The sequence below is a fragment of the Salvelinus fontinalis genome, unplaced genomic scaffold (assembly GCF_029448725.1).
Source record: "Salvelinus fontinalis isolate EN_2023a unplaced genomic scaffold, ASM2944872v1 scaffold_0033, whole genome shotgun sequence".
Taxonomy (NCBI): domain Eukaryota; kingdom Metazoa; phylum Chordata; class Actinopteri; order Salmoniformes; family Salmonidae; genus Salvelinus; species Salvelinus fontinalis.
Genome location: NW_026600242.1, coordinates 543,358 through 569,636, shown reverse-complemented (window position 1 = coordinate 569,636; position 26,279 = coordinate 543,358). Strand labels below are relative to the sequence as shown.

At 51.2% G+C, this 26,279-nt stretch overlaps 1 protein-coding gene across 1 annotated transcript in view; it reads left to right on the top strand.

The window, feature by feature from the left end:
• LOC129842329 (nuclear pore membrane glycoprotein 210-like) overlaps nt 1–26,279 on the top strand; it is a 148,949-nt gene that overhangs the window by 75,499 nt on the left and 47,171 nt on the right. The window contains exon 29 of the mRNA XM_055910832.1: nt 25,961–26,046. Coding sequence (XP_055766807.1) covers nt 25,961–26,046 — 86 coding nt within the window. The remainder of the gene's footprint in view (nt 1–25,960; nt 26,047–26,279) is intronic.

The following is a 26,279-nucleotide window of genomic DNA, read 5'->3' as shown; positions in this document are numbered from 1 at the left end:
GAGATGCAGCTGGCTGTATGAACCTCCAGATCTCGCTCCTCTCTCCTCTCTAAGTTGTACCAGGAGATACAGCTGGCTGTAGGAACCTCCAGATCTCTCCTCTCTAAGTTGTACCAAGAGATGCAGCTGGCTGTATGAACCTCCAGATCTCTCTCCTCTCTTCTCTCTAAGTTGTACCAGGAGATGCAGCTGGCTGTAGGAACCTCCAGATCTCGCTCTTCTCTCCTCTCTAAGTTGTACCAGGAGATGCAGCTGGCTGTAGCAACCTCCAGATCTCTCTCCTCTCTAAGTTGTACCAGGAGATGCAGCTGGCTGTAGGAACCTCCAGATCTCTCCTCTAAGTTATACCAGGGGATGCAGCCTGCTGTATGAACCTCCAGATCTCTCTCCCCCCCTCTCTAAGTTGTACCAGGGGATGCAGCTGGCTGTAGGAACCTCCAGATCTCTCCTCTAAGTTATACCAGGGGTGCAGCCTGCTGTATGAACCTCCAGATCTCTCTCCTCCCCTCTCTAAGTTATACCAGGGGATGCAGCCTGCTGTATGAACCTCCAGATCTCGCTCCTCTCTCATCTCTAAGTTGTACCAGGGGATGCAGCTGACTGTAGGAACCTCCAGATCTCTCCTCTCTAAGTTGTACCAGGAGATGCAGCTGGCTGTAGGAACCTCCAGATCTCTCCTCTAAGTTATACCAGGGGATGCAGCTGGCTGTATGAACCTCCAGATCTCTCTCCTCTCTAAGTTGTACCAGGAGATGCAGCTGAATGTAGGAACCTCCAGATCTCTCTCCTCTCCTCTCTAAGTTGTACCAGGAGATGCAGCTGGCTGTAGGAACCTCCAGATCTCTCTCCTCTCCTCTCTAAGTTGTACCAGGAGATGCAGCTGGCTGTAGGAACCTCCAGATCTCTCTCCTCTCCAAGTTGTACCAGGAGATGCAGCTGGCTGTAGGAACCTCCAGATCTCTCTCCTCTCCTCTCTAAGTTGTACCAGGAGATGCAGCTGGCTGTATGAACCTCCAGATCTCTCTCCTCCCCTCTCTAAGTTGTACCAGGGAATGCAGCTGGCTGTATGAACCTCCAGATCTCTCCTCTAAGTTATACCAGGGGATGCAGCCTGCTGTATGAACCTCCAGATATCTCTCCTCCCCTCTCTAAGTTATACCAGGAGATGCAGCTGGCTGTAGGAACCTCCAGATCTCTCCTCTCTAAGTTGTACCAGGAGATGTAGCTGGCTGTAGGAACCTCCAGATCTCTCCTCTAAGTTATACCAGGGGATGCAGCCTGCTGTATGAACCTCCAGATATCTCTCCTCCCCTCTCTAAGTTATACCAGGAGATGCAGCTGGCTGTAGGAACCTCCAGATCTCTCCTCTCTAAGTTGTACCAGGACATGCAGCTGGCTGTAGGAACCTCCAGATCTCTCCTGTAAGTTATACCAGGGTATGCAGCCTGCTGTATGAACCTCCAGATCTCGCTCCTCTCTCCTCTCTAAGTTGTACCAGGGGATGCAGCTGACTGTAGGAACCTCCAGATCTCTCCCCTCTCTAAGTTATACCAGGAGATGCAGCTGGCTGTAGGAACCTCCAGATCTCTCCTCTAAGTTATACCAGGGGATGCAGCTGGCTGTATGAACCTCCAGATCTCTCTCCTCTCTAAGTTGTACCAGGAGATGCAGCTGGCTGTAGGAACCTCCAGATCTCTCTCCTCTCCTCTCTAAGTTGTACCAGGAGATGCAGCTGGCTGTAGGAACCTCCAGATCTCTCTCCTCTCCTCTCTAAGTTGTACCAGGAGATGCAGCTGGCTGTATGAACCTCCAGATCTCGCTCCTCTCTCCTCTCTAAGTTGCACCAGGAGATACAGCTGGCTGTAGGAACCTCCAGATCTCTCCTCTCTAAGTTGTACCAGGAGATGCAGCTGGCTGTATGAACCTCCAGATCTCTCTCCTCTCTTCTCTCTAAGTTGTACCAGGAGATACAGCTGGCTGTAGGAACCTCCAGATCTCTCTCCTCTCTTCTCTCTAAGTTGTACCAGGAGATGCAGCTGGCTGTAGGAACCTCCAGATCTCGCTCTTCTCTCCTCTCTAAGTTGTACCAGGAGATGCAGCTGGCTGTAGCAACCTCCAGATCTCTCTCCTCTCTTCTCTCTAAGTTGTACCAGGAGATGCAGCTGGCTGTAGGAACCTCCAGATCTCCTCTCTCCTCTATAAGTTGTACCAGGAGATGCAGCTGGCTGTATGAACCTCCAGATCTCTCTCCTCTCCTGTCTAAGTTGTACCAGGAGATGCAGCTGGCTGTAGCAACCTCCAGATCTCTCTCCTCTCTAAGTTGTACCAGGAGATGCAGCTGGCTGTAGGAACCTCCAGATCTCTCCTCTCTAAGTTGTACCAGGAGATGCAGCTGGCTGTAGGAACCTCCAGATCTCTCTCCTCTCTAAGTTGTACCAGGAGATGCAGCTGGCTGTAGGAACCTCCAGATCTCTCTCCTCTCTAAGTTGTACCAGGAGATGCAGCTGGCTGTATGAACCTCCAGATCTCTCTCCTCTCTAAGTTGTACCAGGAGATGCAGCTGGCTGTAGGAACCTCCAGATCTCTCTCCTCTCCTCTCTAAGTTGTACCAGGAGATGCAGCTGGCTGTAGGAACCTCCAGATCTCTCTTCTCTCTAAGTTGTACCAGGAGATGCAGCCTGCTGTATGAACCTCCAGATCTCTCTCCTCTCTAAGTGTTACCAGGGGATGCAGCTGGCTGTAGGAACCTCCAGATCTCTCCTCTCTAAGTTGTACCAGGAGATGCAGCTGGCTGTAGGAACCTCCAGATCTCTCTCCTCCCCTCTCTAAGTTGTACCAGGAGATGCAGCCTGCTGTAGCAACCTCCAGATCTCTCTCCTCTCCTCTCTAAGTTGTACCAGGAGATACAGCTGGCTGTAGGAACCTCCAGATCTCTCTCCTCTCTTCTCTCTAAGTTGTACCAGGAGATGCAGCTGGCTGTTGGAACCTCCAGATCTCGCTCTTCTCTCCTCTCTAAGTTGTACCAGGAGATGCAGCTGGCTGTAGCAACCTCCAGATCTCTCTCCTCTCTTCTCTCTAAGTTGTACCAGGAGATGCAGCTGGCTGTAGGAACCTCCAGATCTCTCTCCTCTCCTGTCTAAGTTGTACCAGGAGATGCAGCTGGCTGTAGCAACCTCCAGATCTCTCTCCTCTCTAAGTTGTACCAAGAGATGCAGCTGGCTGTAGGAACCTCCAGATCTCTCTCCTCTCCTCTCTAAGTTGTACCAGGAGGTGCACCTGGCTGTATGAACCTCCAGATCTCTCCTCTCTAAGTTGTACCAGGAGATGCAGCTGGCTGTATGAACCTCCAGATCTCTCCTCTCTAAGTTGTACCAGGAGATGCAGCTGGCTGTAGGAACCTCCAGATCTCTCTCCTCTCTAAGTTGTACCAGGAGATGCAGCTGGCTGTAGGAACCTCCAGATCTCTCTCCTCTCTAAGTTGTACCAGGAGATGCAGCTGGCTGTAGGAACCTCCAGATCTCTCTCCTCTCCTCTCTAAGTTGTACCAGGAGATGCAGCTGGCTGTAGGAACCTCCAGATCTCTCTCCTCTCCTCTCTAAGTTGTACCAGGAGATGCAGCTGGCTGTATGAACCTCCAGATCTCGCTCCTCTCTCCTCTCTAAGTTGCACCAGGAGATACAGCTGGCTGTAGGAACCTCCAGATCTCTCCTCTCTAAGTTGTACCAGGAGATGCAGCTGGCTGTATGAACCTCCAGATCTCTCTCCTCTCTTCTCTCTAAGTTGTACCAGGAGATACAGCTGGCTGTAGGAACCTCCAGATCTCTCTCCTCTCTTCTCTCTAAGTTGTACCAGGAGATGCAGCTGGCTGTAGGAACCTCCAGATCTCGCTCTTCTCTCCTCTCTAAGTTGTACCAGGAGATGCAGCTGGCTGTAGCAACCTTCAGATCTCTCTCCTCTCTTCTCTCTAAGTTGTACCAGGAGATGCAGCTGGCTGTAGGAACCTCCAGATCTCCTCTCTCCTCTATAAGTTGTACCAGGAGATGCAGCTGGCTGTATGAACCTCCAGATCTCTCTCCTCTCCTGTCTAAGTTGTACCAGGAGATGCAGCTGGCTGTAGCAACCTCCAGATCTCTCTCCTCTCTAAGTTGTACCAGGAGATGCAGCTGGCTGTAGGAACCTCCAGATCTCTCCTCTCTAAGTTGTACCAGGAGATGCAGCTGGCTGTAGGAACCTCCAGATCTCTCTCCTCTCTAAGTTGTACCAGGAGATGCAGCTGGCTGTAGGAACCTCCAGATCTCTCTCCTCTCTAAGTTGTACCAGGAGATGCAGCTGGCTGTATGAACCTCCAGATCTCTCTCCTCTCTAAGTTGTACCAGGAGATGCAGCTGGCTGTAGGAACCTCCAGATCTCTCTCCTCTCCTCTCTAAGTTGTACCAGGAGATGCAGCGGGCTGTAGGAACCTCCAGATCTCTCTTCTCTCTAAGTTGTACCAGGAGATGCAGCCTGCTGTATGAACCTCCAGATCTCTCTCCTCTCTAAGTGTTACCAGGGGATGCAGCTGGCTGTAGGAACCTCCAGATCTCTCCTCTCTAAGTTGTACCAGGAGATGCAGCTGGCTGTAGGAACCTCCAGATCTCTCTCCTCCCCTCTCTAAGTTGTACCAGGAGATGCAGCCTGCTGTAGCAACCTCCAGATCTCTCTCCTCTCCTCTCTAAGTTGTACCAGGAGATACAGCTGGCTGTAGGAACCTCCAGATCTCTCTCCTCTCTTCTCTCTAAGTTGTACCAGGAGATGCAGCTGGCTGTTGGAACCTCCAGATCTCGCTCTTCTCTCCTCTCTAAGTTGTACCAGGAGATGCAGCTGGCTGTAGCAACCTCCAGATCTCTCTCCTCTCTTCTCTCTAAGTTGTACCAGGAGATGCAGCTGGCTGTAGGAACCTCCAGATCTCTCTCCTCTCCTGTCTAAGTTGTACCAGGAGATGCAGCTGGCTGTAGCAACCTCCAGATCTCTCTCCTCTCTAAGTTGTACCAAGAGATGCAGCTGGCTGTAGGAACCTCCAGATCTCTCTCCTCTCCTCTCTAAGTTGTACCAGGAGGTGCACCTGGCTGTATGAACCTCCAGATCTCTCCTCTCTAAGTTGTACCAGGAGATGCAGCTGGCTGTATGAACCTCCAGATCTCTCCTCTCTAAGTTGTACCAGGAGATGCAGCTGGCTGTAGGAACCTCCAGATCTCTCTCCTCTCTAAGTTGTACCAGGAGATGCAGCTGGCTGTATGAACCTCCAGATCTCTCTCCTCTCTAAGTTGTACCAGGAGATGCAGCTGGCTGTAGGAACCTCCAGATCTCTCTCCTCTCCTCTCTAAGTTGTACCAGGGGATGCAGCTGGCTGTAGGAACCTCCAGATCTCTCCTCTAAGTTATACCAGAAGTGCAGCCTGCTGTATGCACCTCCAGATCTCTCTCCTCCCCTCTCTAAGTTATACCACGGGATGCAGCCTGCTGTAGGAACCTCCAGATCTCGCTCCTCTCTCATCTCTAAGTTGTACCAGGGGATGCAGCTGACTGTAGGAACCTCCAGATCTCTCCTCTCTAAGTTGTACCAGGAGATGCAGCTGGCTGTAGGAACCTCCAGATCTCTCTCCTCTCCTCTCTAAGTTGTACCAGGAGGTGCACCTGGCTGTATGAACCTCCAGATCTCTCCTCTCTAAGTTGTACCAGGAGATGCAGCTGGCTGTATGAACCTCCAGATCTCTCCTCTCTAAGTTGTACCAGGAGATGCAGCTGGCTGTAGGAACCTCCAGATCTCTCTCCTCTCTAAGTTGTACCAGGAGATGCAGCTGGCTGTAGGAACCTCCAGATCTCTCTCCTCTCTAAGTTGTACCAGGAGATGCAGCTGGCTGTATGAACCTCCAGATCTCTCTCCTCTCTAAGTTGTACCAGGAGATGCAGCTGGCTGTAGGAACCTCCAGATCTCTCTCCTCTCCTCTCTAAGTTGTACCAGGAGATGCAGCTGGCTGTAGGAACCTCCAGATCTCTCTTCTCTCTAAGTTGTACCAGGAGATGCAGCCTGCTGTATGAACCTCCAGATCTCTCTCTAAGTTGTACCAGGGGATGCAGCTGGCTGTAGGAACCTCCAGATCTCTCCTCTCTAAGTTGTACCAGGAGATGCAGCTGGCTGTAGGAACCTCCAGATCTCTCTCCTCCCCTCTCTAAGTTGTACCAGGAGATGCAGCCTGCTGTAGCAACCTCCAGATCTCTCTCCTCTCCTCTCTAAGTTGTACCAGGAGATACAGCTGGCTGTAGGAACCTCCAGATCTCTCTCCTCTCTTCTCTCTAAGTTGTACCAGGAGATGCAGCTGGCTGTTGGAACCTCCAGATCTCGCTCTTCTCTCCTCTCTAAGTTGTACCAGGAGATGCAGCTGGCTGTAGCAACCTCCAGATCTCTCTCCTCTCTTCTCTCTAAGTTGTACCAGGAGATGCAGCTGGCTGTAGGAACCTCCAGATCTCCTCTCTCCTCTATAAGTTGTACCAGGAGATGCAGCTGGCTGTATGAACCTCCAGATCTCTCTCCTCTCCTGTCTAAGTTGTACCAGGAGATGCAGCTGGCTGTAGCAACCTCCAGATCTCTCTCCTCTCTAAGTTGTACCAAGAGATGCAGCTGGCTGTAGGAACCTCCAGATCTCTCTCCTCTCCTGTCTAAGTTGTACCAGGAGATGCACCTGGCTGTATGAACCTCCAGATCTCTCCTCTCTAAGTTGTACCAGGAGATGCAGCTGGCTGTATGAACCTCCAGATCTCTCCTCTCTAAGTTGTACCAGGAGATGCAGCTGGCTGTAGGAACCTCCAGATCTCTCTCCTCTCTAAGTTGTACCAGGAGATGCAGCTGGCTGTAGGAACCTCCAGATCTCTCTCCTCTCTAAGTTGTACCAGGAGATGCAGCTGGCTGTATGAACCTCCAGATCTCTCTCCTCTCTAAGTTGTACCAGGGGATGCAGCTGGCTGTAGGAACCTCCAGATCTCTCCTCTAAGTTATACCAGGGGTGCAGCCTGCTGTATGAACCTCCAGATCTCTCTCCTCCCCTCTCTAAGTTATACCACGGGATGCAGCCTGCTGTAGGAACCTCCAGATCTCGCTCCTCTCTCATCTCTAAGTTGTACCAGGGGATGCAGCTGACTGTAGGAACCTCCAGATCTCTCCTCTCTAAGTTGTACCAGGAGATGCAGCTGGCTGTAGGAACCTCCAGATCTCTCCTCTAAGTTATACCAGGGGATGCAGCTGGCTGTAGGAACCTCCAGATCTCTCTCCTCTCTTCTCTCTAAGTTGTACCAGGAGATGCAGCTGGCTGTAGGAACCTCCAGATCTCTCTCCTCTCCTCTCTAAGTTGTACCAGGAGATGCAGCTGGCTGTAGGAACCTCCAGATCTCTCTTCTCTCTAAGTTGTACCAGGAGATGCAGCCTGCTGTATGAACCTCCAGATCTCTCTCCTCTCTAAGTTGTACCAGGGGATGCAGCTGGCTGTAGGAACCTCCAGATCTCTCTCCTCCCCTCTCTAAGTTGTACCAGGAGATGCAGCCTGCTGTAGCAACCTCCAGATCTCTCTCCTCTCCTCTCTAAGTTGTACCAGGAGATACAGCTGGCTGTAGGAACCTCCAGATCTCTCTCCTCTCTTCTCTCTAAGTTGTACCAGGAGATGCAGCTGGCTGTTGGAACCTCCAGATCTCGCTCTTCTCTCCTCTCTAATTTGTACCAGGAGATGCAGCTGGCTGTAGCAACCTCCAGATCTCTCTCCTCTCTTCTCTCTAAGTTGTACCAGGAGATGCAGCTGGCTGTAGGAACCTCCAGATCTCCTCTCTCCTCTATAAGTTGTACCAGGAGATGCAGCTGGCTGTATGAACCTCCAGATCTCTCTCCTCTCCTGTCTAAGTTGTACCAGGAGATGCAGCTGGCTGTAGCAACCTCCAGATCTCTCTCCTCTCTAAGTTGTACCAAGAGATGCAGCTGGCTGTAGGAACCTCCAGATCTCTCTCCTCTCTAAGTTGTACCAGGAGGTGCACCTGGCTGTATGAACCTCCAGATCTCTCCTCTCTAAGTTGTACCAGGAGATGCAGCTGGCTGTATGAACCTCCAGATCTCTCCTCTCTAAGTTGTACCAGGAGATGCAGCTGGCTGTAGGAACCTCCAGATCTCTCTCCTCTCTAAGTTGTACCAGGAGATGCAGCTGGCTGTAGGAACCTCCAGATCTCTCTCCTCTCTAAGTTGTACCAGGAGATGCAGCTGGCTGTATGAACCTCCAGATCTCTCTCCTCTCTAAGTTGTACCAGGAGATGCAGCTGGCTGTAGGAACCTCCAGATCTCTCTCCTCTCCTCTCTAAGTTGTACCAGGAGATGCAGCTGGCTGTAGGAACCTCCAGATCTCTCCTCTCTAAGTTGTACCAGGAGATGCAGCTGGCTGTATGAACCTCCAGATCTCTCTCCTCTCTAAGTTGTACCAGGAGATGCAGCTGGCTGTATGAACCTCCAGATCTCTCTTCTCTCTAAGTTGTACCAGGAGATGCAGCCTGCTGTATGAACCTCCAGATCTCTCTCCTCTCTAAGTTGTACCAGGGGATGCAGCTGGCTGTAGGAACCTCCAGATCTCTCTCCTCCCCTCTCTAAGTTGTACCAGGAGATGCAGCCTGCTGTAGCAACCTCCAGATCTCTCTCCTCTCCTCTCTAAGTTGTACCAGGAGATACAGCTGGCTGTAGGAACCTCCAGATCTCTCTCCTCTCTTCTCTCTAAGTTGTACCAGGAGATGCAGCTGGCTGTTGGAACCTCCAGATCTCGCTCTTCTCTCCTCTCTAAGTTGTACCAGGAGATGCAGCTGGCTGTAGCAACCTCCAGATCTCTCTCCTCTCTTCTCTCTAAGTTGTACCAGGAGATGCAGCTAGCTGTAGGAACCTCCAGATCTCCTCTCTCCTCTATAAGTTGTACCAGGAGATGCAGCTGGCTGTATGAACCTCCAGATCTCTCTCCTCTCCTGTCTAAGTTGTACCAGGAGATGCAGCTGGCTGTAGCAACCTCCAGATCTCTCTCCTCTCTAAGTTGTACCAAGAGATGCAGCTGGCTGTAGGAACCTCCAGATCTCTCTCCTCTCCTGTCTAAGTTGTACCAGGAGGTGCACCTGGCTGTATGAACCTCCAGATCTCTCCTCTCTAAGTTGTACCAGGAGATGCAGCTGGCTGTATGAACCTCCAGATCTCTCCTCTCTAAGTTGTACCAGGAGATGCAGCTGGCTGTAGGAACCTCCAGATCTCTCTCCTCTCTAAGTTGTACCAGGAGATGCAGCTGGCTGTAGGAACCTCCAGATCTCTCTCCTCTCTAAGTTGTACCAGGAGATGCAGCTGGCTGTATGAACCTCCAGATCTCTCTCCTCTCTAAGTTGTACCAGGAGATGCAGCTGGCTGTAGGAACCTCCAGATCTCTCTCCTCTCCTCTCTAAGTTGTACCAGGAGATGCAGCTGGCTGTAGGAACCTCCAGATCTCTCTTCTCTCTAAGTTGTACCAGGAGATGCAGCCTGCTGTATGAACCTCCAGATCTCTCTCCTCTCTAAGTTGTACCAGGGGATGCAGCTGGCTGTAGGAACCTCCAGATCTCTCCTCTCTAAGTTGTACCAGGAGATGCAGCTGGCTGTAGGAACCTCCAGATCTCTCTCCTCCCCTCTCTAAGTTGTACCAGGAGATGCAGCCTGCTGTAGCAACCTCCAGATCTCTCTCCTCTCCTCTCTAAGTTGTACCAGGAGATGCAGCTGGCTGTATGAACCTCCAGATCTCTCTCCTCTCCTCTCTAAGTTGTACCAGGAGATGCAGCTGGCTGTAGGAACCTCCAGATCTCTCTCCTCTCCTCTCTAAGTTGTACCAGGAGATGCAGCTGGCTGTAGGAACCTACAGATCTCTCCTCTCTAAGTTGTACCTGGAGATGCAGCTGGCTGTAGGAACCTACAGATCTCTCCTCTCTAAGTTGTACCAGGAGATGCAGCTGGCTGTAGGAACCTCCAGATCTCTCCTCTAAGTTATACCAGGGGATGCAGCTGGCTGTATGAACCTCCAGATCTCTCCCCTCTTTAAGTTGTACCAGGGGATGCAGCCTGCTGTATGAACCTCCAGATCTCTCTCCTCCCCTCTCTAAGTTGTACCAGGGGATGCAGCTGGCTGTAGGAACCTCCAGATCTGTCCTCTAAGTTATACCAGGGGATGCAGCCTGCTGTATGAACCTCCAGATCTCTCTCCTCCCCTCTCTAAGTTATACCAGGAGATGCAGCTGGCTGTAGGAACCTCCAGATCTCTCTCCTCTCCAAGTTGTACCAGGAGGTTCAGCTGGCTGTAGGAACCTCCAGATCTCTCCTCTAAGTTGTACCAGGAGATGCAGCTGGCTGTATGAACCTCCAGATCTCTCTTCTCTAAGTTGTATCAGGAGATGCAGCTGGCTGTATGAACCTCCAGATCTCTCTTCTCTCTAAGTTGTACCAGGAGATGCAGCTGGCTGTATGGACCTCAAGATCTCTCCTCTAAGTTGTACCAGGGGATGCAGCTGGCTGTAGGAACCTCCAGATCTCTCTCCTCTCTAAGTTGTACCAGGAGATGCAGCTGGCTGTAGGAACCTCCAGATCTCTCTCCTCTCTAAGTTGTACCAGGAGATGCAGCTGGCTGTAGGAACCTCCAGATCTCTCTCCTCTCCTCTCCAAGTTGTACCAGGAGATGCAGCTGGCTGTAGGAACCTCCAGATCTCTCTCCTCTCTCCTCTGTAAGTTGTACCAGGAGATGCAGCTGGCTTTACGAACCTCCAGATCTCTCTCCTCTCCAAGTTGTACCAGGAGATGCAGCTGGCTGTATGAACCTCCAGATCTCTCTCCTCTCCAAGTTGTACCAGGAGGTGCAGCTGGCTGTAGGAACCTCCAGATCTCTCCTCTAAGTTGTACCAGGAGATTTAGCTGGCTGTATGAACCTCCAGATCTCTCCCCTCTTTAAGTTGTACCAGGAGATGCAGCTGGCTGTAGGAACCTCCAGATCTCTCTCCTCTCTAAGTTGTACCAGGAGATGCAGCTGGCTGTATGAACCTCCAGATCTCTCTCCTCTCTAAGTTGTACCAGGAGATGCAGCTGGCTGTATGAACCTCCAGATCTCTCTTCTCTCTAAGTTGTACCAGGAGATGCAGCTGGCTGTATGAACCTCCAGATCTCTCTCCTCTCTAAGTTGTACCAGGAGATGCAGCTGGCTGTATGAATCTCCAGATCTCTCCTCTACGTTGTACCAGGAGATGCAGCTGGCTGTATGAACCTCCAGATCTCTCTCTTCTCTAAGTTGTGCCAGGAGATGCAGCTGGATGTATGGACCTCAAGATCTCTCCTCTAAGTTGTACCAGGGGATGCAGCTGGCTGTACGAACCTCCAGATCTCTCTCCTCTCCAAGTTGTACCAGGAGATGCAGCTGGCTGTATATACCTCCAGATCTCTCTCCTCTCCAAGTTGTACCAGGAGATGCAGCTGGCTGTATGAACCTCCAGATCTCTCTCCTCTCCAAGTTGTACCAGGAGGTTCAGCTGGCTGTAGGAACCTCCAGATCTCGCTCTTCTCTCCTCTCTAAGTTGTACCAGGAGATGCAGCTGGCTGTAGCAACCTCCAGATCTCTCTCCTCTCTTCTCTCTAAGTTGTACCAGGAGATGCAGCTAGCTGTAGGAACCTCCAGATCTCCTCTCTCCTCTATAAGTTGTACCAGGAGATGCAGCTGGCTGTATGAACCTCCAGATCTCTCTCCTCTCCTGTCTAAGTTGTACCAGGAGATGCAGCTGGCTGTAGCAACCTCCAGATCTCTCTCCTCTCTAAGTTGTACCAAGAGATGCAGCTGGCTGTAGGAACCTCCAGATCTCTCTCCTCTCCTGTCTAAGTTGTACCAGGAGGTGCACCTGGCTGTATGAACCTCCAGATCTCTCCTCTCTAAGTTGTACCAGGAGATGCAGCTGGCTGTATGAACCTCCAGATCTCTCCTCTCTAAGTTGTACCAGGAGATGCAGCTGGCTGTAGGAACCTCCAGATCTCTCTCCTCTCTAAGTTGTACCAGGAGATGCAGCTGGCTGTAGGAACCTCCAGATCTCTCTCCTCTCTAAGTTGTACCAGGAGATGCAGCTGGCTGTATGAACCTCCAGATCTCTCTCCTCTCTAAGTTGTACCAGGAGATGCAGCTGGCTGTAGGAACCTCCAGATCTCTCTCCTCTCCTCTCTAAGTTGTACCAGGAGATGCAGCTGGCTGTAGGAACCTCCAGATCTCTCTTCTCTCTAAGTTGTACCAGGAGATGCAGCCTGCTGTATGAACCTCCAGATCTCTCTCCTCTCTAAGATGTACCAGGGGATGCAGCTGGCTGTAGGAACCTCCAGATCTCTCCTCTCTAAGTTGTACCAGGAGATGCAGCTGGCTGTAGGAACCTCCAGATCTCTCTCCTCCCCTCTCTAAGTTGTACCAGGAGATGCAGCCTGCTGTAGCAACCTCCAGATCTCTCTCCTCTCCTCTCTAAGTTGTACCAGGAGATGCAGCTGGCTGTATGAACCTCCAGATCTCTCTCCTCTCCTCTCTAAGTTGTACCAGGAGATGCAGCTGGCTGTAGGAACCTCCAGATCTCTCTCCTCTCCTCTCTAAGTTGTACCAGGAGATGCAGCTGGCTGTAGGAACCTACAGATCTCTCCTCTCTAAGTTGTACCTGGAGATGCAGCTGGCTGTAGGAACCTACAGATCTCTCCTCTCTAAGTTGTACCAGGAGATGCAGCTGGCTGTAGGAACCTCCAGATCTCTCCTCTAAGTTATACCAGGGGATGCAGCTGGCTGTATGAACCTCCAGATCTCTCCCCTCTTTAAGTTGTACCAGGGGATGCAGCCTGCTGTATGAACCTCCAGATCTCTCTCCTCCCCTCTCTAAGTTGTACCAGGGGATGCAGCTGGCTGTAGGAACCTCCAGATCTGTCCTCTAAGTTATACCAGGGGATGCAGCCTGCTGTATGAACCTCCAGATCTCTCTCCTCCCCTCTCTAAGTTATACCAGGAGATGCAGCTGGCTGTAGGAACCTCCAGATCTCTCTCCTCTCCAAGTTGTACCAGGAGATGCAGCTGGCTGTAGGAACCTCCAGATCTCTCTCCTCTCTAAGTTGTACCAGGAGATGCAGCTGGCTGTAGGAACCTCCAGATCTCTCTCCTCTCTAAGTTGTACCAGGAGATGCAGCTGGCTGTATGAACCTCCAGATCTCTCTCCTCTCTAAGTTGTACCAGGAGATGCAGCTGGCTGTAGGAACCTCCAGATCTCTCTCCTCTCCTCTCTAAGTTGTACCAGGAGATGCAGCTGGCTGTAGGAACCTCCAGATCTCTCTTCTCTCTAAGTTGTACCAGGAGATGCAGCCTGCTGTATGAACCTCCAGATCTCTCTCCTCTCTAAGTTGTACCAGGGGATGCAGCTGGCTGTAGGAACCTCCAGATCTCTCCTCTCTAAGTTGTACCAGGAGATGCAGCTGGCTGTAGGAACCTCCAGATCTCTCTCCTCCCCTCTCTAAGTTGTACCAGGAGATGCAGCCTGCTGTAGCAACCTCCAGATCTCTCTCCTCTCCTCTCTAAGTTGTACCAGGAGATGCAGCTGGCTGTATGAACCTCCAGATCTCTCTCCTCTCCTCTCTAAGTTGTACCAGGAGATGCAGCTGGCTGTAGGAACCTCCAGATCTCTCTCCTCTCCTCTCTAAGTTGTACCAGGAGATGCAGCTGGCTGTAGGAACCTACAGATCTCTCCTCTCTAAGTTGTACCTGGAGATGCAGCTGGCTGTAGGAACCTACAGATCTCTCCTCTCTAAGTTGTACCAGGAGATGCAGCTGGCTGTAGGAACCTCCAGATCTCTCCTCTAAGTTATACCAGGGGATGCAGCTGGCTGTATGAACCTCCAGATCTCTCCCCTCTTTAAGTTGTACCAGGGGATGCAGCCTGCTGTATGAACCTCCAGATCTCTCTCCTCCCCTCTCTAAGTTGTACCAGGGGATGCAGCTGGCTGTAGGAACCTCCAGATCTGTCCTCTAAGTTATACCAGGGGATGCAGCCTGCTGTATGAACCTCCAGATCTCTCTCCTCCCCTCTCTAAGTTATACCAGGAGATGCAGCTGGCTGTAGGAACCTCCAGATCTCTCTCCTCTCCAAGTTGTACCAGGAGGTTCAGCTGGCTGTAGGAACCTCCAGATCTCTCCTCTAAGTTGTACCAGGAGATGCAGCTGGCTGTATGAACCTCCAGATCTCTCTTCTCTAAGTTGTATCAGGAGATGCAGCTGGCTGTATGAACCTCCAGATCTCTCTTCTCTCTAAGTTGTACCAGGAGATGCAGCTGGCTGTATGGACCTCAAGATCTCTCCTCTAAGTTGTACCAGGGGATGCAGCTGGCTGTAGGAACCTCCAGATCTCTCTCCTCTCTAAGTTGTACCAGGAGATGCAGCTGGCTGTAGGAACCTCCAGATCTCTCTCCTCTCTAAGTTGTACCAGGAGATGCAGCTGGCTGTAGGAACCTCCAGATCTCTCTCCTCTCCTCTCCAAGTTGTACCAGGAGATGCAGCTGGCTGTAGGAACCTCCAGATCTCTCTCCTCTCTCCTCTGTAAGTTGTACCAGGAGATGCAGCTGGCTTTACGAACCTCCAGATCTCTCTCCTCTCCAAGTTGTACCAGGAGATGCAGCTGGCTGTATGAACCTCCAGATCTCTCTCCTCTCCAAGTTGTACCAGGAGGTGCAGCTGGCTGTAGGAACCTCCAGATCTCTCCTCTAAGTTGTACCAGGAGATTTAGCTGGCTGTATGAACCTCCAGATCTCTCCCCTCTTTAAGTTGTACCAGGAGATGCAGCTGGCTGTAGGAACCTCCAGATCTCTCTCCTCTCTAAGTTGTACCAGGAGATGCAGCTGGCTGTATGAACCTCCAGATCTCTCTCCTCTCTAAGTTGTACCAGGAGATGCAGCTGGCTGTATGAACCTCCAGATCTCTCTTCTCTCTAAGTTGTACCAGGAGATGCAGCTGGCTGTATGAACCTCCAGATCTCTCTCCTCTCTAAGTTGTACCAGGAGATGCAGCTGGCTGTATGAATCTCCAGATCTCTCCTCTACGTTGTACCAGGAGATGCAGCTGGCTGTATGAACCTCCAGATCTCTCTCTTCTCTAAGTTGTGCCAGGAGATGCAGCTGGATGTATGGACCTCAAGATCTCTCCTCTAAGTTGTACCAGGGGATGCAGCTGGCTGTACGAACCTCCAGATCTCTCTCCTCTCCAAGTTGTACCAGGAGATGCAGCTGGCTGTATATACCTCCAGATCTCTCTCCTCTCCAAGTTGTACCAGGAGATGCAGCTGGCTGTATGAACCTCCAGATCTCTCTCCTCTCCAAGTTGTACCAGGAGGTTCAGCTGGCTGTAGGAACCTCCAGATCTCTCCTCTAAGTTGTACCAGGAGATGCAGCTGGCTGTATGAACCTCCAGATCTCTCTTCTCTAAGTTGTACCAGGAGATGCAGCTGGCTGTATGGACCTCAAGATCTCTCCTCTAAGTTGTACCAGGGGATGCAGCTGGCTGTAGGAACCTCCAGATCTCTCTCCTCTCTAAGTTGTACCAGGAGATGCAGCTGGCTGTAGGAACCTCCAGATCTCTCTCCTCTCTAAGTTGTACCAGGAGATGCAGCTGGCTGTAGGAACCTCCAGATCTCTCTCCTCTCCTCTCCAAGTTGTACCAGGAGATGCAGCTGGCTGTAGGAACCTCCAGATCTCTCTCCTCTCTCCTCTGTAAGTTGTACCAGGAGATGCAGCTGGCTTTACGAACCTCCAGATCTCTCTCCTCTCCAAGTTGTACCAGGAGATGCAGCTGGCTGTATGAACCTCCAGATCTCTCTCCTCTCCAAGTTGTACCAGGAGGTGCAGCTGGCTGTAGGAACCTCCAGATCTCTCCTCTAAGTTGTACCAGGAGATTTAGCTGGCTGTATGAACCTCCAGATCTCTCCCCTCTTTAAGTTGTACCAGGAGATGCAGCTGGCTGTAGGAACCTCCAGATCTCTCTCCTCTCTAAGTTGTACCAGGAGATGCAGCTGGCTGTATGAACCTCCAGATCTCTCTCCTCTCTAAGTTGTACCAGGAGATGCAGCTGGCTGTATGAACCTCCAGATCTCTCTTCTCTCTAAGTTGTACCAGGAGATGCAGCTGGCTGTATGAACCTCCAGATCTCTCTCCTCTCTAAGTTGTACCAGGAGATGCAGCTGGCTGTATGAATCTCCAGATCTCTCCTCTACGTTGTACCAGGAGATGCAGCTGGCTGTATGAACCTCCAGATCTCTCTCTTCTCTAAGTTGTGCCAGGAGATGCAGCTGGATGTATGGACCTCAAGATCTCTCCTCTAAGTTGTACCAGGGGATGCAGCTGGCTGTACGAACCTCCAGATCTCTCTCCTCTCCAAGTTGTACCAGGAGATGCAGCTGGCTGTATGAACCTCCAGATCTCTCTCCTCTCCAAGTTGTACCAGGAGATGCAGCTGGCTGTATATACCTCCAGATCTCTCTCCTCTCCAAGTTGTACCAGGAGATGCAGCTGGCTGTATGAACCTCCAGATCTCTCTCCTCTCCAAGTTGTACCAGGAGGTTCAGCTGGCTGTAGGAACCTCCAGATCTCTCCTCTAAGTTGTACCAGGAGATGCAGCTGGCTGTATGAACCTCCAGATCTCTCTTCTCTAAGTTGTATCAGGAGATGCAGCTGGCTGTATGAACCTCCAGATCTCTCTTCTCTCTAAGTTGTACCAGGAGATGCAGCTGGCTGTATGGACCTCAAGATCTCTCCTCTAAGTTGTACCAGGGGATGCAGCTGGCTGTAGGAACCTCCAGATCTCTCCTCTAAGTTGTACCAGGAGATGCAGCTGGCTGTAGGAACCTCCAGATCTCTCTCCTCTCTAAGTTGTACCAGAGGATGCAGCTGGCTGTAATAAGCTCCAGATCTCTCCTCTAAGTTGTACCAGGAGATGCAGCTGGCTGTAGGAAGCTCCAGATCTCTCTCCTCTCCTCTCTAAGTTGTACCAGGAGATGCAGCTGGCTGTAGGAACCTCCAGATCTCTCTCCTCTCCTCTCTAAGTTGTACCAGGAGATGCAGCTGGCTGTAGGAACCTCCAGATCTCTCTCCTCTCCTCTCTAAGTTGTACCAGGAGATGCAGCTGGCTGTATGAACCTCCAGATCTCTCTCCTCTCTTCTCTCTAAGTTGTACCAGGAGATGCAGCTGGCTGTATGAACCTCCAGATCTCTCTCCTCTCTAAGTTGTACCAGGAGATGCAGCTGGCTGTAGGAATCTCCAGATCTCTCTCCTCTCTAAGTTGTACCAGGAGATGCAGCTGGCTGTATGAACCTCAAGATCTCTCTCCTCTCTAAGTTGTACCAGGAGATGCAGCTGGCTGTATGAACCTCCAGATCTCTCTCCTGTCTAAGTTGTACCAGGAGATGCAGCTGGCTGTAGGAACCTCCAGATCTCTCCTCTCTAAGTTGTACCAGGAGATGCAGCTGGCTGTAGGAACCTCCAGATCTCTCCTCTAAGTTGTGCCAGGGGATGCAGCTGGCTGTATGAACCTCCAGATCTCTCCCCTCTCTAACTTGTACCAGGAGATGCAGCTGGCTGTAGGAACCTCCAGATCTCTCTCCTCTCCTCTCTTAAGTTGTACCAGGAGATGCAGCTGGCTGTAGGAACCTCCAGATCTCTCCCCTCTCTAACTTGTACCAGGAGATGCAGCTGGCTGTAGGAACCTCCAGATCTCTCTCCTCTCCTCTCTTAAGTTGTACCAGGAGATGCAGCTGGCTGTAGGAACCTCCAGATCTCTCTCCTCTCTAAGTTGTACCAGGAGATGCAGCTGGCTGTATGGACCTCAAGATCTCTCTCCTCTCTAAGTTGTGCCAGGAGATGCAGCTGGCTGTATGAACCTCTAGATCTCTCTTCTCTCTAAGTTGTACCAGGAGATGCAGCTGGCTGTATGGACCTCAAGATCTCTCCTCTAAGTTGTACCAGGGGATGCAGCTGGCTGTAGGAACCTCCAGATCTCTCCTCTAAGTTGTACCAGGAGATGCAGCTGGCTGTATGAACCTCCAGATCTCTCTCCTCTCTATGTTGTACCAGGAGATGCAGCTGGCTGTATGAACCTCCAGATCTCTCTCCTCTCTAAGTTGTACCAGAGGATGCAGCTGGCTGTAGGAAGCTCCAGATCTCTCCTCTAAGTTGTACCAGGAGATGCAGCTGGCTGTAGGAAGCTCCAGATCTCTCCCCTCTCTAAGTTGCACCAGGAGATGCAGCTGGCTGTAGGAACCTCCAGATCTCTGCTCTAAGTTGTACCAGGAGATGCAGCTGGCTGTATGAACCTCCAGATCTCTCTCCTCTCCTCTCTTAAGTTGTACCAGGAGATGCAGCTGGCTGTAGGAACCTCCAGATCTCTCTCCTCTCCTCTCTAAGTTGTACCAGGAGATGCAGCTGGCTGTATGAACCTCCAGATCTCTCTCCTCTCCTCTCTAAGTTGTACCAGGAGATGCAGCTGGCTGTATGAACCTCCAGATCTCTCTCCTCTCTAAGTTGCACCAGGAGATACAGCTGGCTGTAGGAACCTCCAGATCTCTCCTCTCTAAGTTGTACCAAGAGATGCAGCTGGCTGTATGAACCTCCAGATCTCTCTCCTCTCTTCTCTCTAAGTTGTACCAGGAGATACAGCTGGCTGTATGAACCTCCAGATCTCTCTCCTCTCTAAGTTGTACCAGGAGATGCAGCTGGCTGTATGAACCTCCAGATCTCTCTCCTCTCTAAGTTGTACCAGGCGATGCAGCTGGCTGTAGGAACCTCCAGATCTCTCTCCTCTCTAAGTTGTACCAGGAGATGCAGCTGGCTGTATGAACTTCCAGATCTCTCTCCTCTCTAAGTTGTACCAGGAGATGCAGCTGGCTATATGAACCTCCAGATCTCTCTCCTGTCTAAGTTGTACCAGGAGATGCAGCTGGCTGTAGGAACCTCCAGATCTCTCCTCTCTAAGTTGTACCAGGAGATGCAGCTGGCTGTAGGAACCTCCAGATCTCTCTCCTCTCTCCTCTCTAAGTTGTACCAGGAGATGCAGCTGGCTGTAGGAACCTCCAGATCTCTCCTCTAAGTTGTACCAGGAGATGCAGCAGGCTGTATGAACCTCCAGATCTCTCTCCTCTCCTCTCTAATTTGTACCAGGAGATGCAGCTGGCTGTAGGAATCTCCAGATCTCTCTCCTCTCTTAAGTTGTACCAGGAGATGCAGCTGGCTGTATGAACCTCCAGATCTCCTTCCTCTCTAAGTTGTACCAGGAGATGCAGCTGGCTGTAGGAACCTCCAGATCTCTCTCCTGTCTAAGTTGTACCAGGAGATGCAGCTGGCTGTAGGAACCTCCAGATCTCTCCTCTCTAAGTTGTACCAGGAGATGCAGCTGGCTGTAGGAACCTCCAGATCTCTCCTCTAAGTTGTGCCAGGGGATGCAGCTGGCTGTAGGAACCTCCAGATCTCTCCCCTCTCTAATTTGTACCAGGAGATGCAGCTGGCTGTAGGAACCTCCAGATCTCTCTCCTCTCCTCTCTTAAGTTGTACCAGAGGATGCAGCTGGCTGTAATAAGCTCCAGATCTCTCCTCTAAGTTGTACCAGGAGATGCAGCTGGCTGTAGGAAGCTCCAGATCTCTCTCCTCTCCTCTCTAAGTTGTACCAGGAGATGCAGCTGGCTGTAGGAACCTCCAGATCTCTCTCCTCTCCTCTCTAAGTTGTACCAGGAGATGCAGCTGGCTGTAGGAACCTCCAGATCTCTCTCCTCTCCTCTCTAAGTTGTACCAGGAGATGCAGCTGGCTGTATGAACCTCCAGATCTCTCTCCTCTCTTCTCTCTAAGTTGTACCAGGAGATGCAGCTGGCTGTATGAACCTCCAGATCTCTCTCCTCTCTAAGTTGTACCAGGAGATGCAGCTGGCTGTAGGAATCTCCAGATCTCTCTCCTCTCTAAGTTGTACCAGGAGATGCAGCTGGCTGTATGAACCTCAAGATCTCTCTCCTCTCTAAGTTGTACCAGGAGATGCAGCTGGCTGTATGAACCTCCAGATCTCTCTCCTGTCTAAGTTGTACCAGGAGATGCAGCTGGCTGTAGGAACCTCCAGTTCTCTCCTCTCTAAGTTGTACCAGGAGATGCAGCTGGCTGTAGGAACCTCCAGATCTCTCCTCTAAGTTGTGCCAGGGGATGCAGCTGGCTGTATGAACCTCCAGATCTCTCCCCTCTCTAACTTGTACCAGGAGATGCAGCTGGCTGTAGGAACCTCCAGATCTCTCTCCTCTCCTCTCTTAAGTTGTACCAGGAGATGCAGCTGGCTGTAGGAACCTCCAGATCTCTCCCCTCTCTAACTTGTACCAGGAGATGCAGCTGGCTGTAGGAACCTCCAGATCTCTCTCCTCTCCTCTCTTAAGTTGTACCAGGAGATGCAGCTGGCTGTAGGAACCTCCAGATCTCTCTCCTCTCTAAGTTGTACCAGGAGATGCAGCTGGCTGTATGGACCTCAAGATCTCTCTCCTCTCTAAGTTGTGCCAGGAGATGCAGCTGGCTGTATGAACCTCTAGATCTCTCTTCTCTCTAAGTTGTACCAGGAGATGCAGCTGGCTGTATGGACCTCAAGATCTCTCCTCTAAGTTGTACCAGGGGATGCAGCTGGCTGTAGGAACCTCCAGATCTCTCCTCTAAGTTGTACCAGGAGATGCAGCTGGCTGTATGAACCTCCAGATCTCTCTCCTCTCTATGTTGTACCAGGAGATGCAGCTGGCTGTATGAACCTCCAGATCTCTCTCCTCTCTAAGTTGTACCAGAGGATGCAGCTGGCTGTAGGAAGCTCCAGATCTCTCCTCTAAGTTGTACCAGGAGATGCAGCTGGCTGTAGGAAGCTCCAGATCTCTCCCCTCTCTAAGTTGCACCAGGAGATGCAGCTGGCTGTAGGAACCTCCAGATCTCTGCTCTAAGTTGTACCAGGAGATGCAGCTGGCTGTATGAACCTCCAGATCTCTCTCCTCTCCTCTCTTAAGTTGTACCAGGAGATGCAGCTGGCTGTAGGAACCTCCAGATCTCTCTCCTCTCCTCTCTAAGTTGTACCAGGAGATGCAGCTGGCTGTATGAACCTCCAGATCTCTCTCCTCTCCTCTCTAAGTTGTACCAGGAGATGCAGCTGGCTGTATGAACCTCCAGATCTCTCTCCTCTCTAAGTTGCACCATGAGATACAGCTGGCTGTAGGAACCTCCAGATCTCTCCTCTCTAAGTTGTACCAAGAGATGCAGCTGGCTGTATGAACCTCCAGATCTCTCTCCTCTCTTCTCTCTAAGTTGTACCAGGAGATACAGCTGGCTGTATGAACCTCCAGATCTCTCTCCTCTCTAAGTTGTACCAGGAGATGCAGCTGGCTGTAGCAACCTCCAGATCTCTCTCTCCTCTCTTCTCTCTAAGTCGTACCAGGAGATGCAGCTGGCTGTATGAACCTCCAGATCTCTCTCCTCTCTAAGTTGTACCAGGCGATGCAGCTGGCTGTAGGAACCTCCAGATCTCTCTCCTCTCTAAGTTGTACCAGGAGATGCAGCTGGCTGTATGAACTTCCAGATCTCTCTCCTCTCTAAGTTGTACCAGGAGATGCAGCTGGCTATATGAACCTCCAGATCTCTCTCCTGTCTAAGTTGTACCAGGAGATGCAGCTGGCTGTAGGAACCTCCAGATCTCTCCTCTCTAAGTTGTACCAGGAGATGCAGCTGGCTGTAGGAACCTCCAGATCTCTCTCCTCTCTCCTCTCTAAGTTGTACCAGGAGATGCAGCTGGCTGTAGGAACCTCCAGATCTCTCCTCTAAGTTGTACCAGGAGATGCAGCAGGCTGTATGAACCTCCAGATCTCTCTCCTCTCCTCTCTAATTTGTACCAGGAGATGCAGCTGGCTGTAGGAATCTCCAGATCTCTCTCCTCTCTTAAGTTGTACCAGGAGATGCAGCTGGCTGTATGAACCTCCAGATCTCCTTCCTCTCTAAGTTGTACCAGGAGATGCAGCTGGCTGTAGGAACCTCCAGATCTCTCTCCTGTCTAAGTTGTACCAGGAGATGCAGCTGGCTGTAGGAACCTCCAGATCTCTCCTCTCTAAGTTGTACCAGGAGATGCAGCTGGCTGTAGGAACCTCCAGATCTCTCCTCTAAGTTGTGCCAGGGGATGCAGCTGGCTGTAGGAACCTCCAGATCTCTCCCCTCTCTAATTTGTACCAGGAGATGCAGCTGGCTGTAGGAACCTCCAGATCTCTCTCCTCTCCTCTCTTAAGTTGTACCAGGAGATGCAGCTGGCTGTAGGAACCTCCAGATCTCTCCCCTCTCTAACTTGTACCAGGAGATGCAGCTGGCTGTAGGAACCTCCAGATCTCTCTCCTCTCCTCTCTTAAGTTGTACCAGGAGATGCAGCTGGCTGTAGGAACCTCCAGATCTCTCCCCTCTCTAACTTGTACCAGGAGATGCAGCTGGCTGTAGGAACCTCCAGATCTCTCTCCTCTCCTCTCTTAAGTTGTACCAGGAGATGCAGCTGGCTGTAGGAACCTCCAGATCTCTCTCCTCTCCTCTCTAAGTTGTACCAGGAGATGCAGCTGGCTGTATGAACCTCCAGATCTCTCTCCTCTCCTCTCTAAGTTGTACCAGGAGATGCAGCTGGCTGTATGAACCTCCAGATCTCTCTCCTCTCTAAGTTGCACCAGGAGATACAGCTGGCTGTAGGAACCTCCAGATCTCTCCTCTCTAAGTTGTACCAAGAGATGCAGCTGGCTGTATGAACCTCCAGATCTCTCTCCTCTCTTCTCTCTAAGTTGTACCAGGAGATACAGCTGGCTGTATGAACCTCCAGATCTCTCTCCTCTCTAAGTTGTACCAGGAGATGCAGCTGGCTGTAGCAACCTCCAGATCTCTCTCTCCTCTCTTCTCTCTAAGTCGTACCAGGAGATGCAGCTGGCTGTATGAACCTCCAGATCTCTCTCCTCTCTAAGTTGTACCAGGAGATGCAGCTGGCTGTAGGAACCTCCAGATCTCTCTCCTCTCTAAGTTGTACCAGGAGATGCAGCTGGCTGTATGAACCTCCAGATCTCTCTCCTCTCTAAGTTGTACCAGGAGATGCAGCTGGCTATATGAACCTCCAGATCTCTCTCCTGTCTAAGTTGTACCAGGAGATGCAGCTGGCTGTAGGAACCTCCAGATCTCTCCTCTCTAAGTTGTACCAGGGGATGCAGCTGGCTGTAGGAACCTCCAGATCTCTCTCCTCTCTAAGTTGTACCAGGAGATGCAGCTGGCTGTAGGAACCTCCAGATCTCTCTCCTCTCTCCTCTCTAAGTTGTACCAGGAGATGCAGCTGGCTGTAGGAACCTCCAGATCTCTCCTCTAAGTTGTACCAGGAGATGCAGCAGGCTGTATGAACCTCCAGATCTCTCTCCTCTCCTCTCTAATTTGTACCAGGAGATGCAGCTGGCTGTAGGAATCTCCAGATCTCTCTCCTCTCTTAATTTGTACCAGGAGATGCAGCTGGCTGTATGAACCTCCAGATCTCCTTCCTCTCTAAGTTGTACCAGGAGATGCAGCTGGCTGTAGGAACCTCCAGATCTCTCTCCTGTCTAAGTTGTACCAGGAGATGCAGCTGGCTGTAGGAACCTCCAGATCTCTCCTCTCTAAGTTGTACCAGGAGATGCAGCTGGCTGTAGGAACCTCCAGATCTCTCCTCTAAGTTGTGCCAGGGGATGCAGCTGGCTGTAGGAACCTCCAGATCTCTCCCCTCTCTAACTTGTACCAGGAGATGCAGCTGGCTGTAGGAACCTCCAGATCTCTCTCCTCTCCTCTCTTAAGTTGTACCAGGAGATGCAGCTGGCTGTAGGAACCTCCAGATCTCTCCCCTCTCTAACTTGTACCAGGAGATGCAGCTGGCTGTAGGAACCTCCAGATCTCTCTCCTCTCCTCTCTTAAGTTGTACCAGGAGATGCAGCTGGCTGTATGAACCTCCAGATCTCTCTCCTCTCTAAGTTGTACCAGGAGATGCAGCTGGCTGTAGGAACCTCCAGATCTCTCTCCTCTCCTCTCTTAAGTTGTACCAGGAGATGCAGCTGGCTGTAGGAACCTCCAGATCTCTCCTCTCTAAGTTGTACCAAGAGATGCAGCTGGCTGTAGGAACCTCCAGATCTCGCTCCTCTCTAAGTTGTACCAGGAGATGCAGCTGGCTGTAGGAACCTCCAGATCTCTCTCCTCTCCTCTCTTAAGTTGTACCAGGAGATGCAGCTGGCTGTAGGAACCTCCAGATCTCTCCTCTCTAAGTTGTACCAAGAGATACAGCTGGCTGTATGAACCTCCAGATCTCTCTCCTCTCTAACTTGTACCAGGAGATGCAGCTGGCTGTAGGAACCTCCAGATCTCTCTCCTCTCTTCTCTCTAAGTTGTACCAGGAGATGCAGCTGGCTGTAGGAACCTCCAGATCTCTCTCCTCTCCTCTCTAAGTTTTACCAGGAGATGCAGCTGGCTGTATGAACCTCCAGATCTCTCTCCTCTCCTCTCTAAGTTGTACCAGGAGATGCAGCTGGCTGTAGGAACCTCCAGATCTCGCTCCTCTCTCCTCTCTAAGTTGCACCAGGAGATGCAGCTTGCTGTAGGAATCTCCAGATCTCTCTCCTCTCCTCTCTAAGTTGTACCAGGAGATGCAGCTGGCTGTATGAACCTCCAGATATCTCTCCTCTCCTGTCTAAGTTGTACCAGGAGATGCAGTTGGCTGTAGGAACCTCCAGATCTCGCGCCTCTCTAAGTTGTACCAGGAGATGCAGCTTGCTGTAGGAACCTCCAGATCTCTCTCCTCTCTAAGTTGTACCAGGAGATGCAGCTGGCTGTATGAACCTCCAGATCTCTCTCCTCTCTAAGTTGTACCAGGAGATGCAGCTGGCTGTATGAACCTCCAGATCTCTCTCCTGTCTAAGTTGTACCAGGAGATGCAGCTGGCTGTAGGAACCTACAGATCTCTCTCCTCTCCTCTCTAAGTTGTACCAGGAGATGCAGCTGGCTGTAGGAACCTCCAGATCTCTCTCCTCTCCTCTCTAAGTTGTACCAGGGGATGCAGCCTGCTGTATGAACCTCCAGATCTCTCCTCTAAGTTGTACCAGGGGATGCAGCTGGCTGTAGGAACCTCCAGATCTCTCTCCTCTCTAAGTTGTACCAGGAGATGCAGCTGGCTGGATGAACCTCCAGATCTCTCCTCTCTAAGTTGTACCAGGGGATGCAGCTGGCTGTAGGAACCTCCAGTTCTCTCTCCTCTCTAAGTTGTACCAGGAGGTGCAGCTGGCTGTAGGAACCTCCAGATCTCTCTCCTCTCTAAGTTGTACCAGGAGATGCAGCTGACTGTAGGAACCTCCAGATCTCTCCTCTCTAAGTTGTACCAGGGGATGCAGCTGGCTGTAGGAACCTCCAGATCTCTCTCCTCTCCTCTCTAAGTTGTACCAGGAGATGCAGCTGGCTGTAGGAACCTCCAGATCTCTCTCCTCTCCTCTCTAAGTTGTACCAGGAGATGCAGCTGGCTGTAGGAACCTCCAGATCTTTCTCCTCTCTTCTCTCTAAGTTGTACCAGGAGATGCAGCTGGCTGTAGGAACCTCCAGATCTCTCTCCTCTCTTCTCTCTAAGTTGTACCAGGAGATGCAGCTGGCTGTAGGAACCTCCAGATCTCTCTCCTCTCCTCTCTAAGTTGTACCAGGAGATGCAGCTGGCTGTAGGAACCTCCAGATCTTTCTCCTCTCTAAGTTGTACCAGGAGATGCAGCTGGCTGTAGGAACCTCCAGATCTCTCTCCTCTCTAAGTTGCACCAGGAGATGCAGCTGGCTGTATGAACCTCCAGATCTCTCTCCTCTCTAAGGTGTACCAGGAGATGCAGCTGGCTGTAGGAACCTCCAGATCCATCCTCATGTCTCCCTACTCGCACTACGCACTACAGAGCAACAAGTGAGAGCCAGTATGTGTGGTTGTGTGTGTCTGCATGTGCAGAAAAATGAATATCACATTTACGTATTCAGACCCTTTACTCAGTACTTTGTTGAAGCACCTTTGGCAGCGATTACAGCCTCTATTCTTCTTGGGTATGACGCTTCAAGCTTGGCACACCTGTATTTGGGGAGTTTCTGCAGATCCTCTCAAGCTCTGTCAGGTTGGATGGGGAGCATCGCTGCACAGCTATT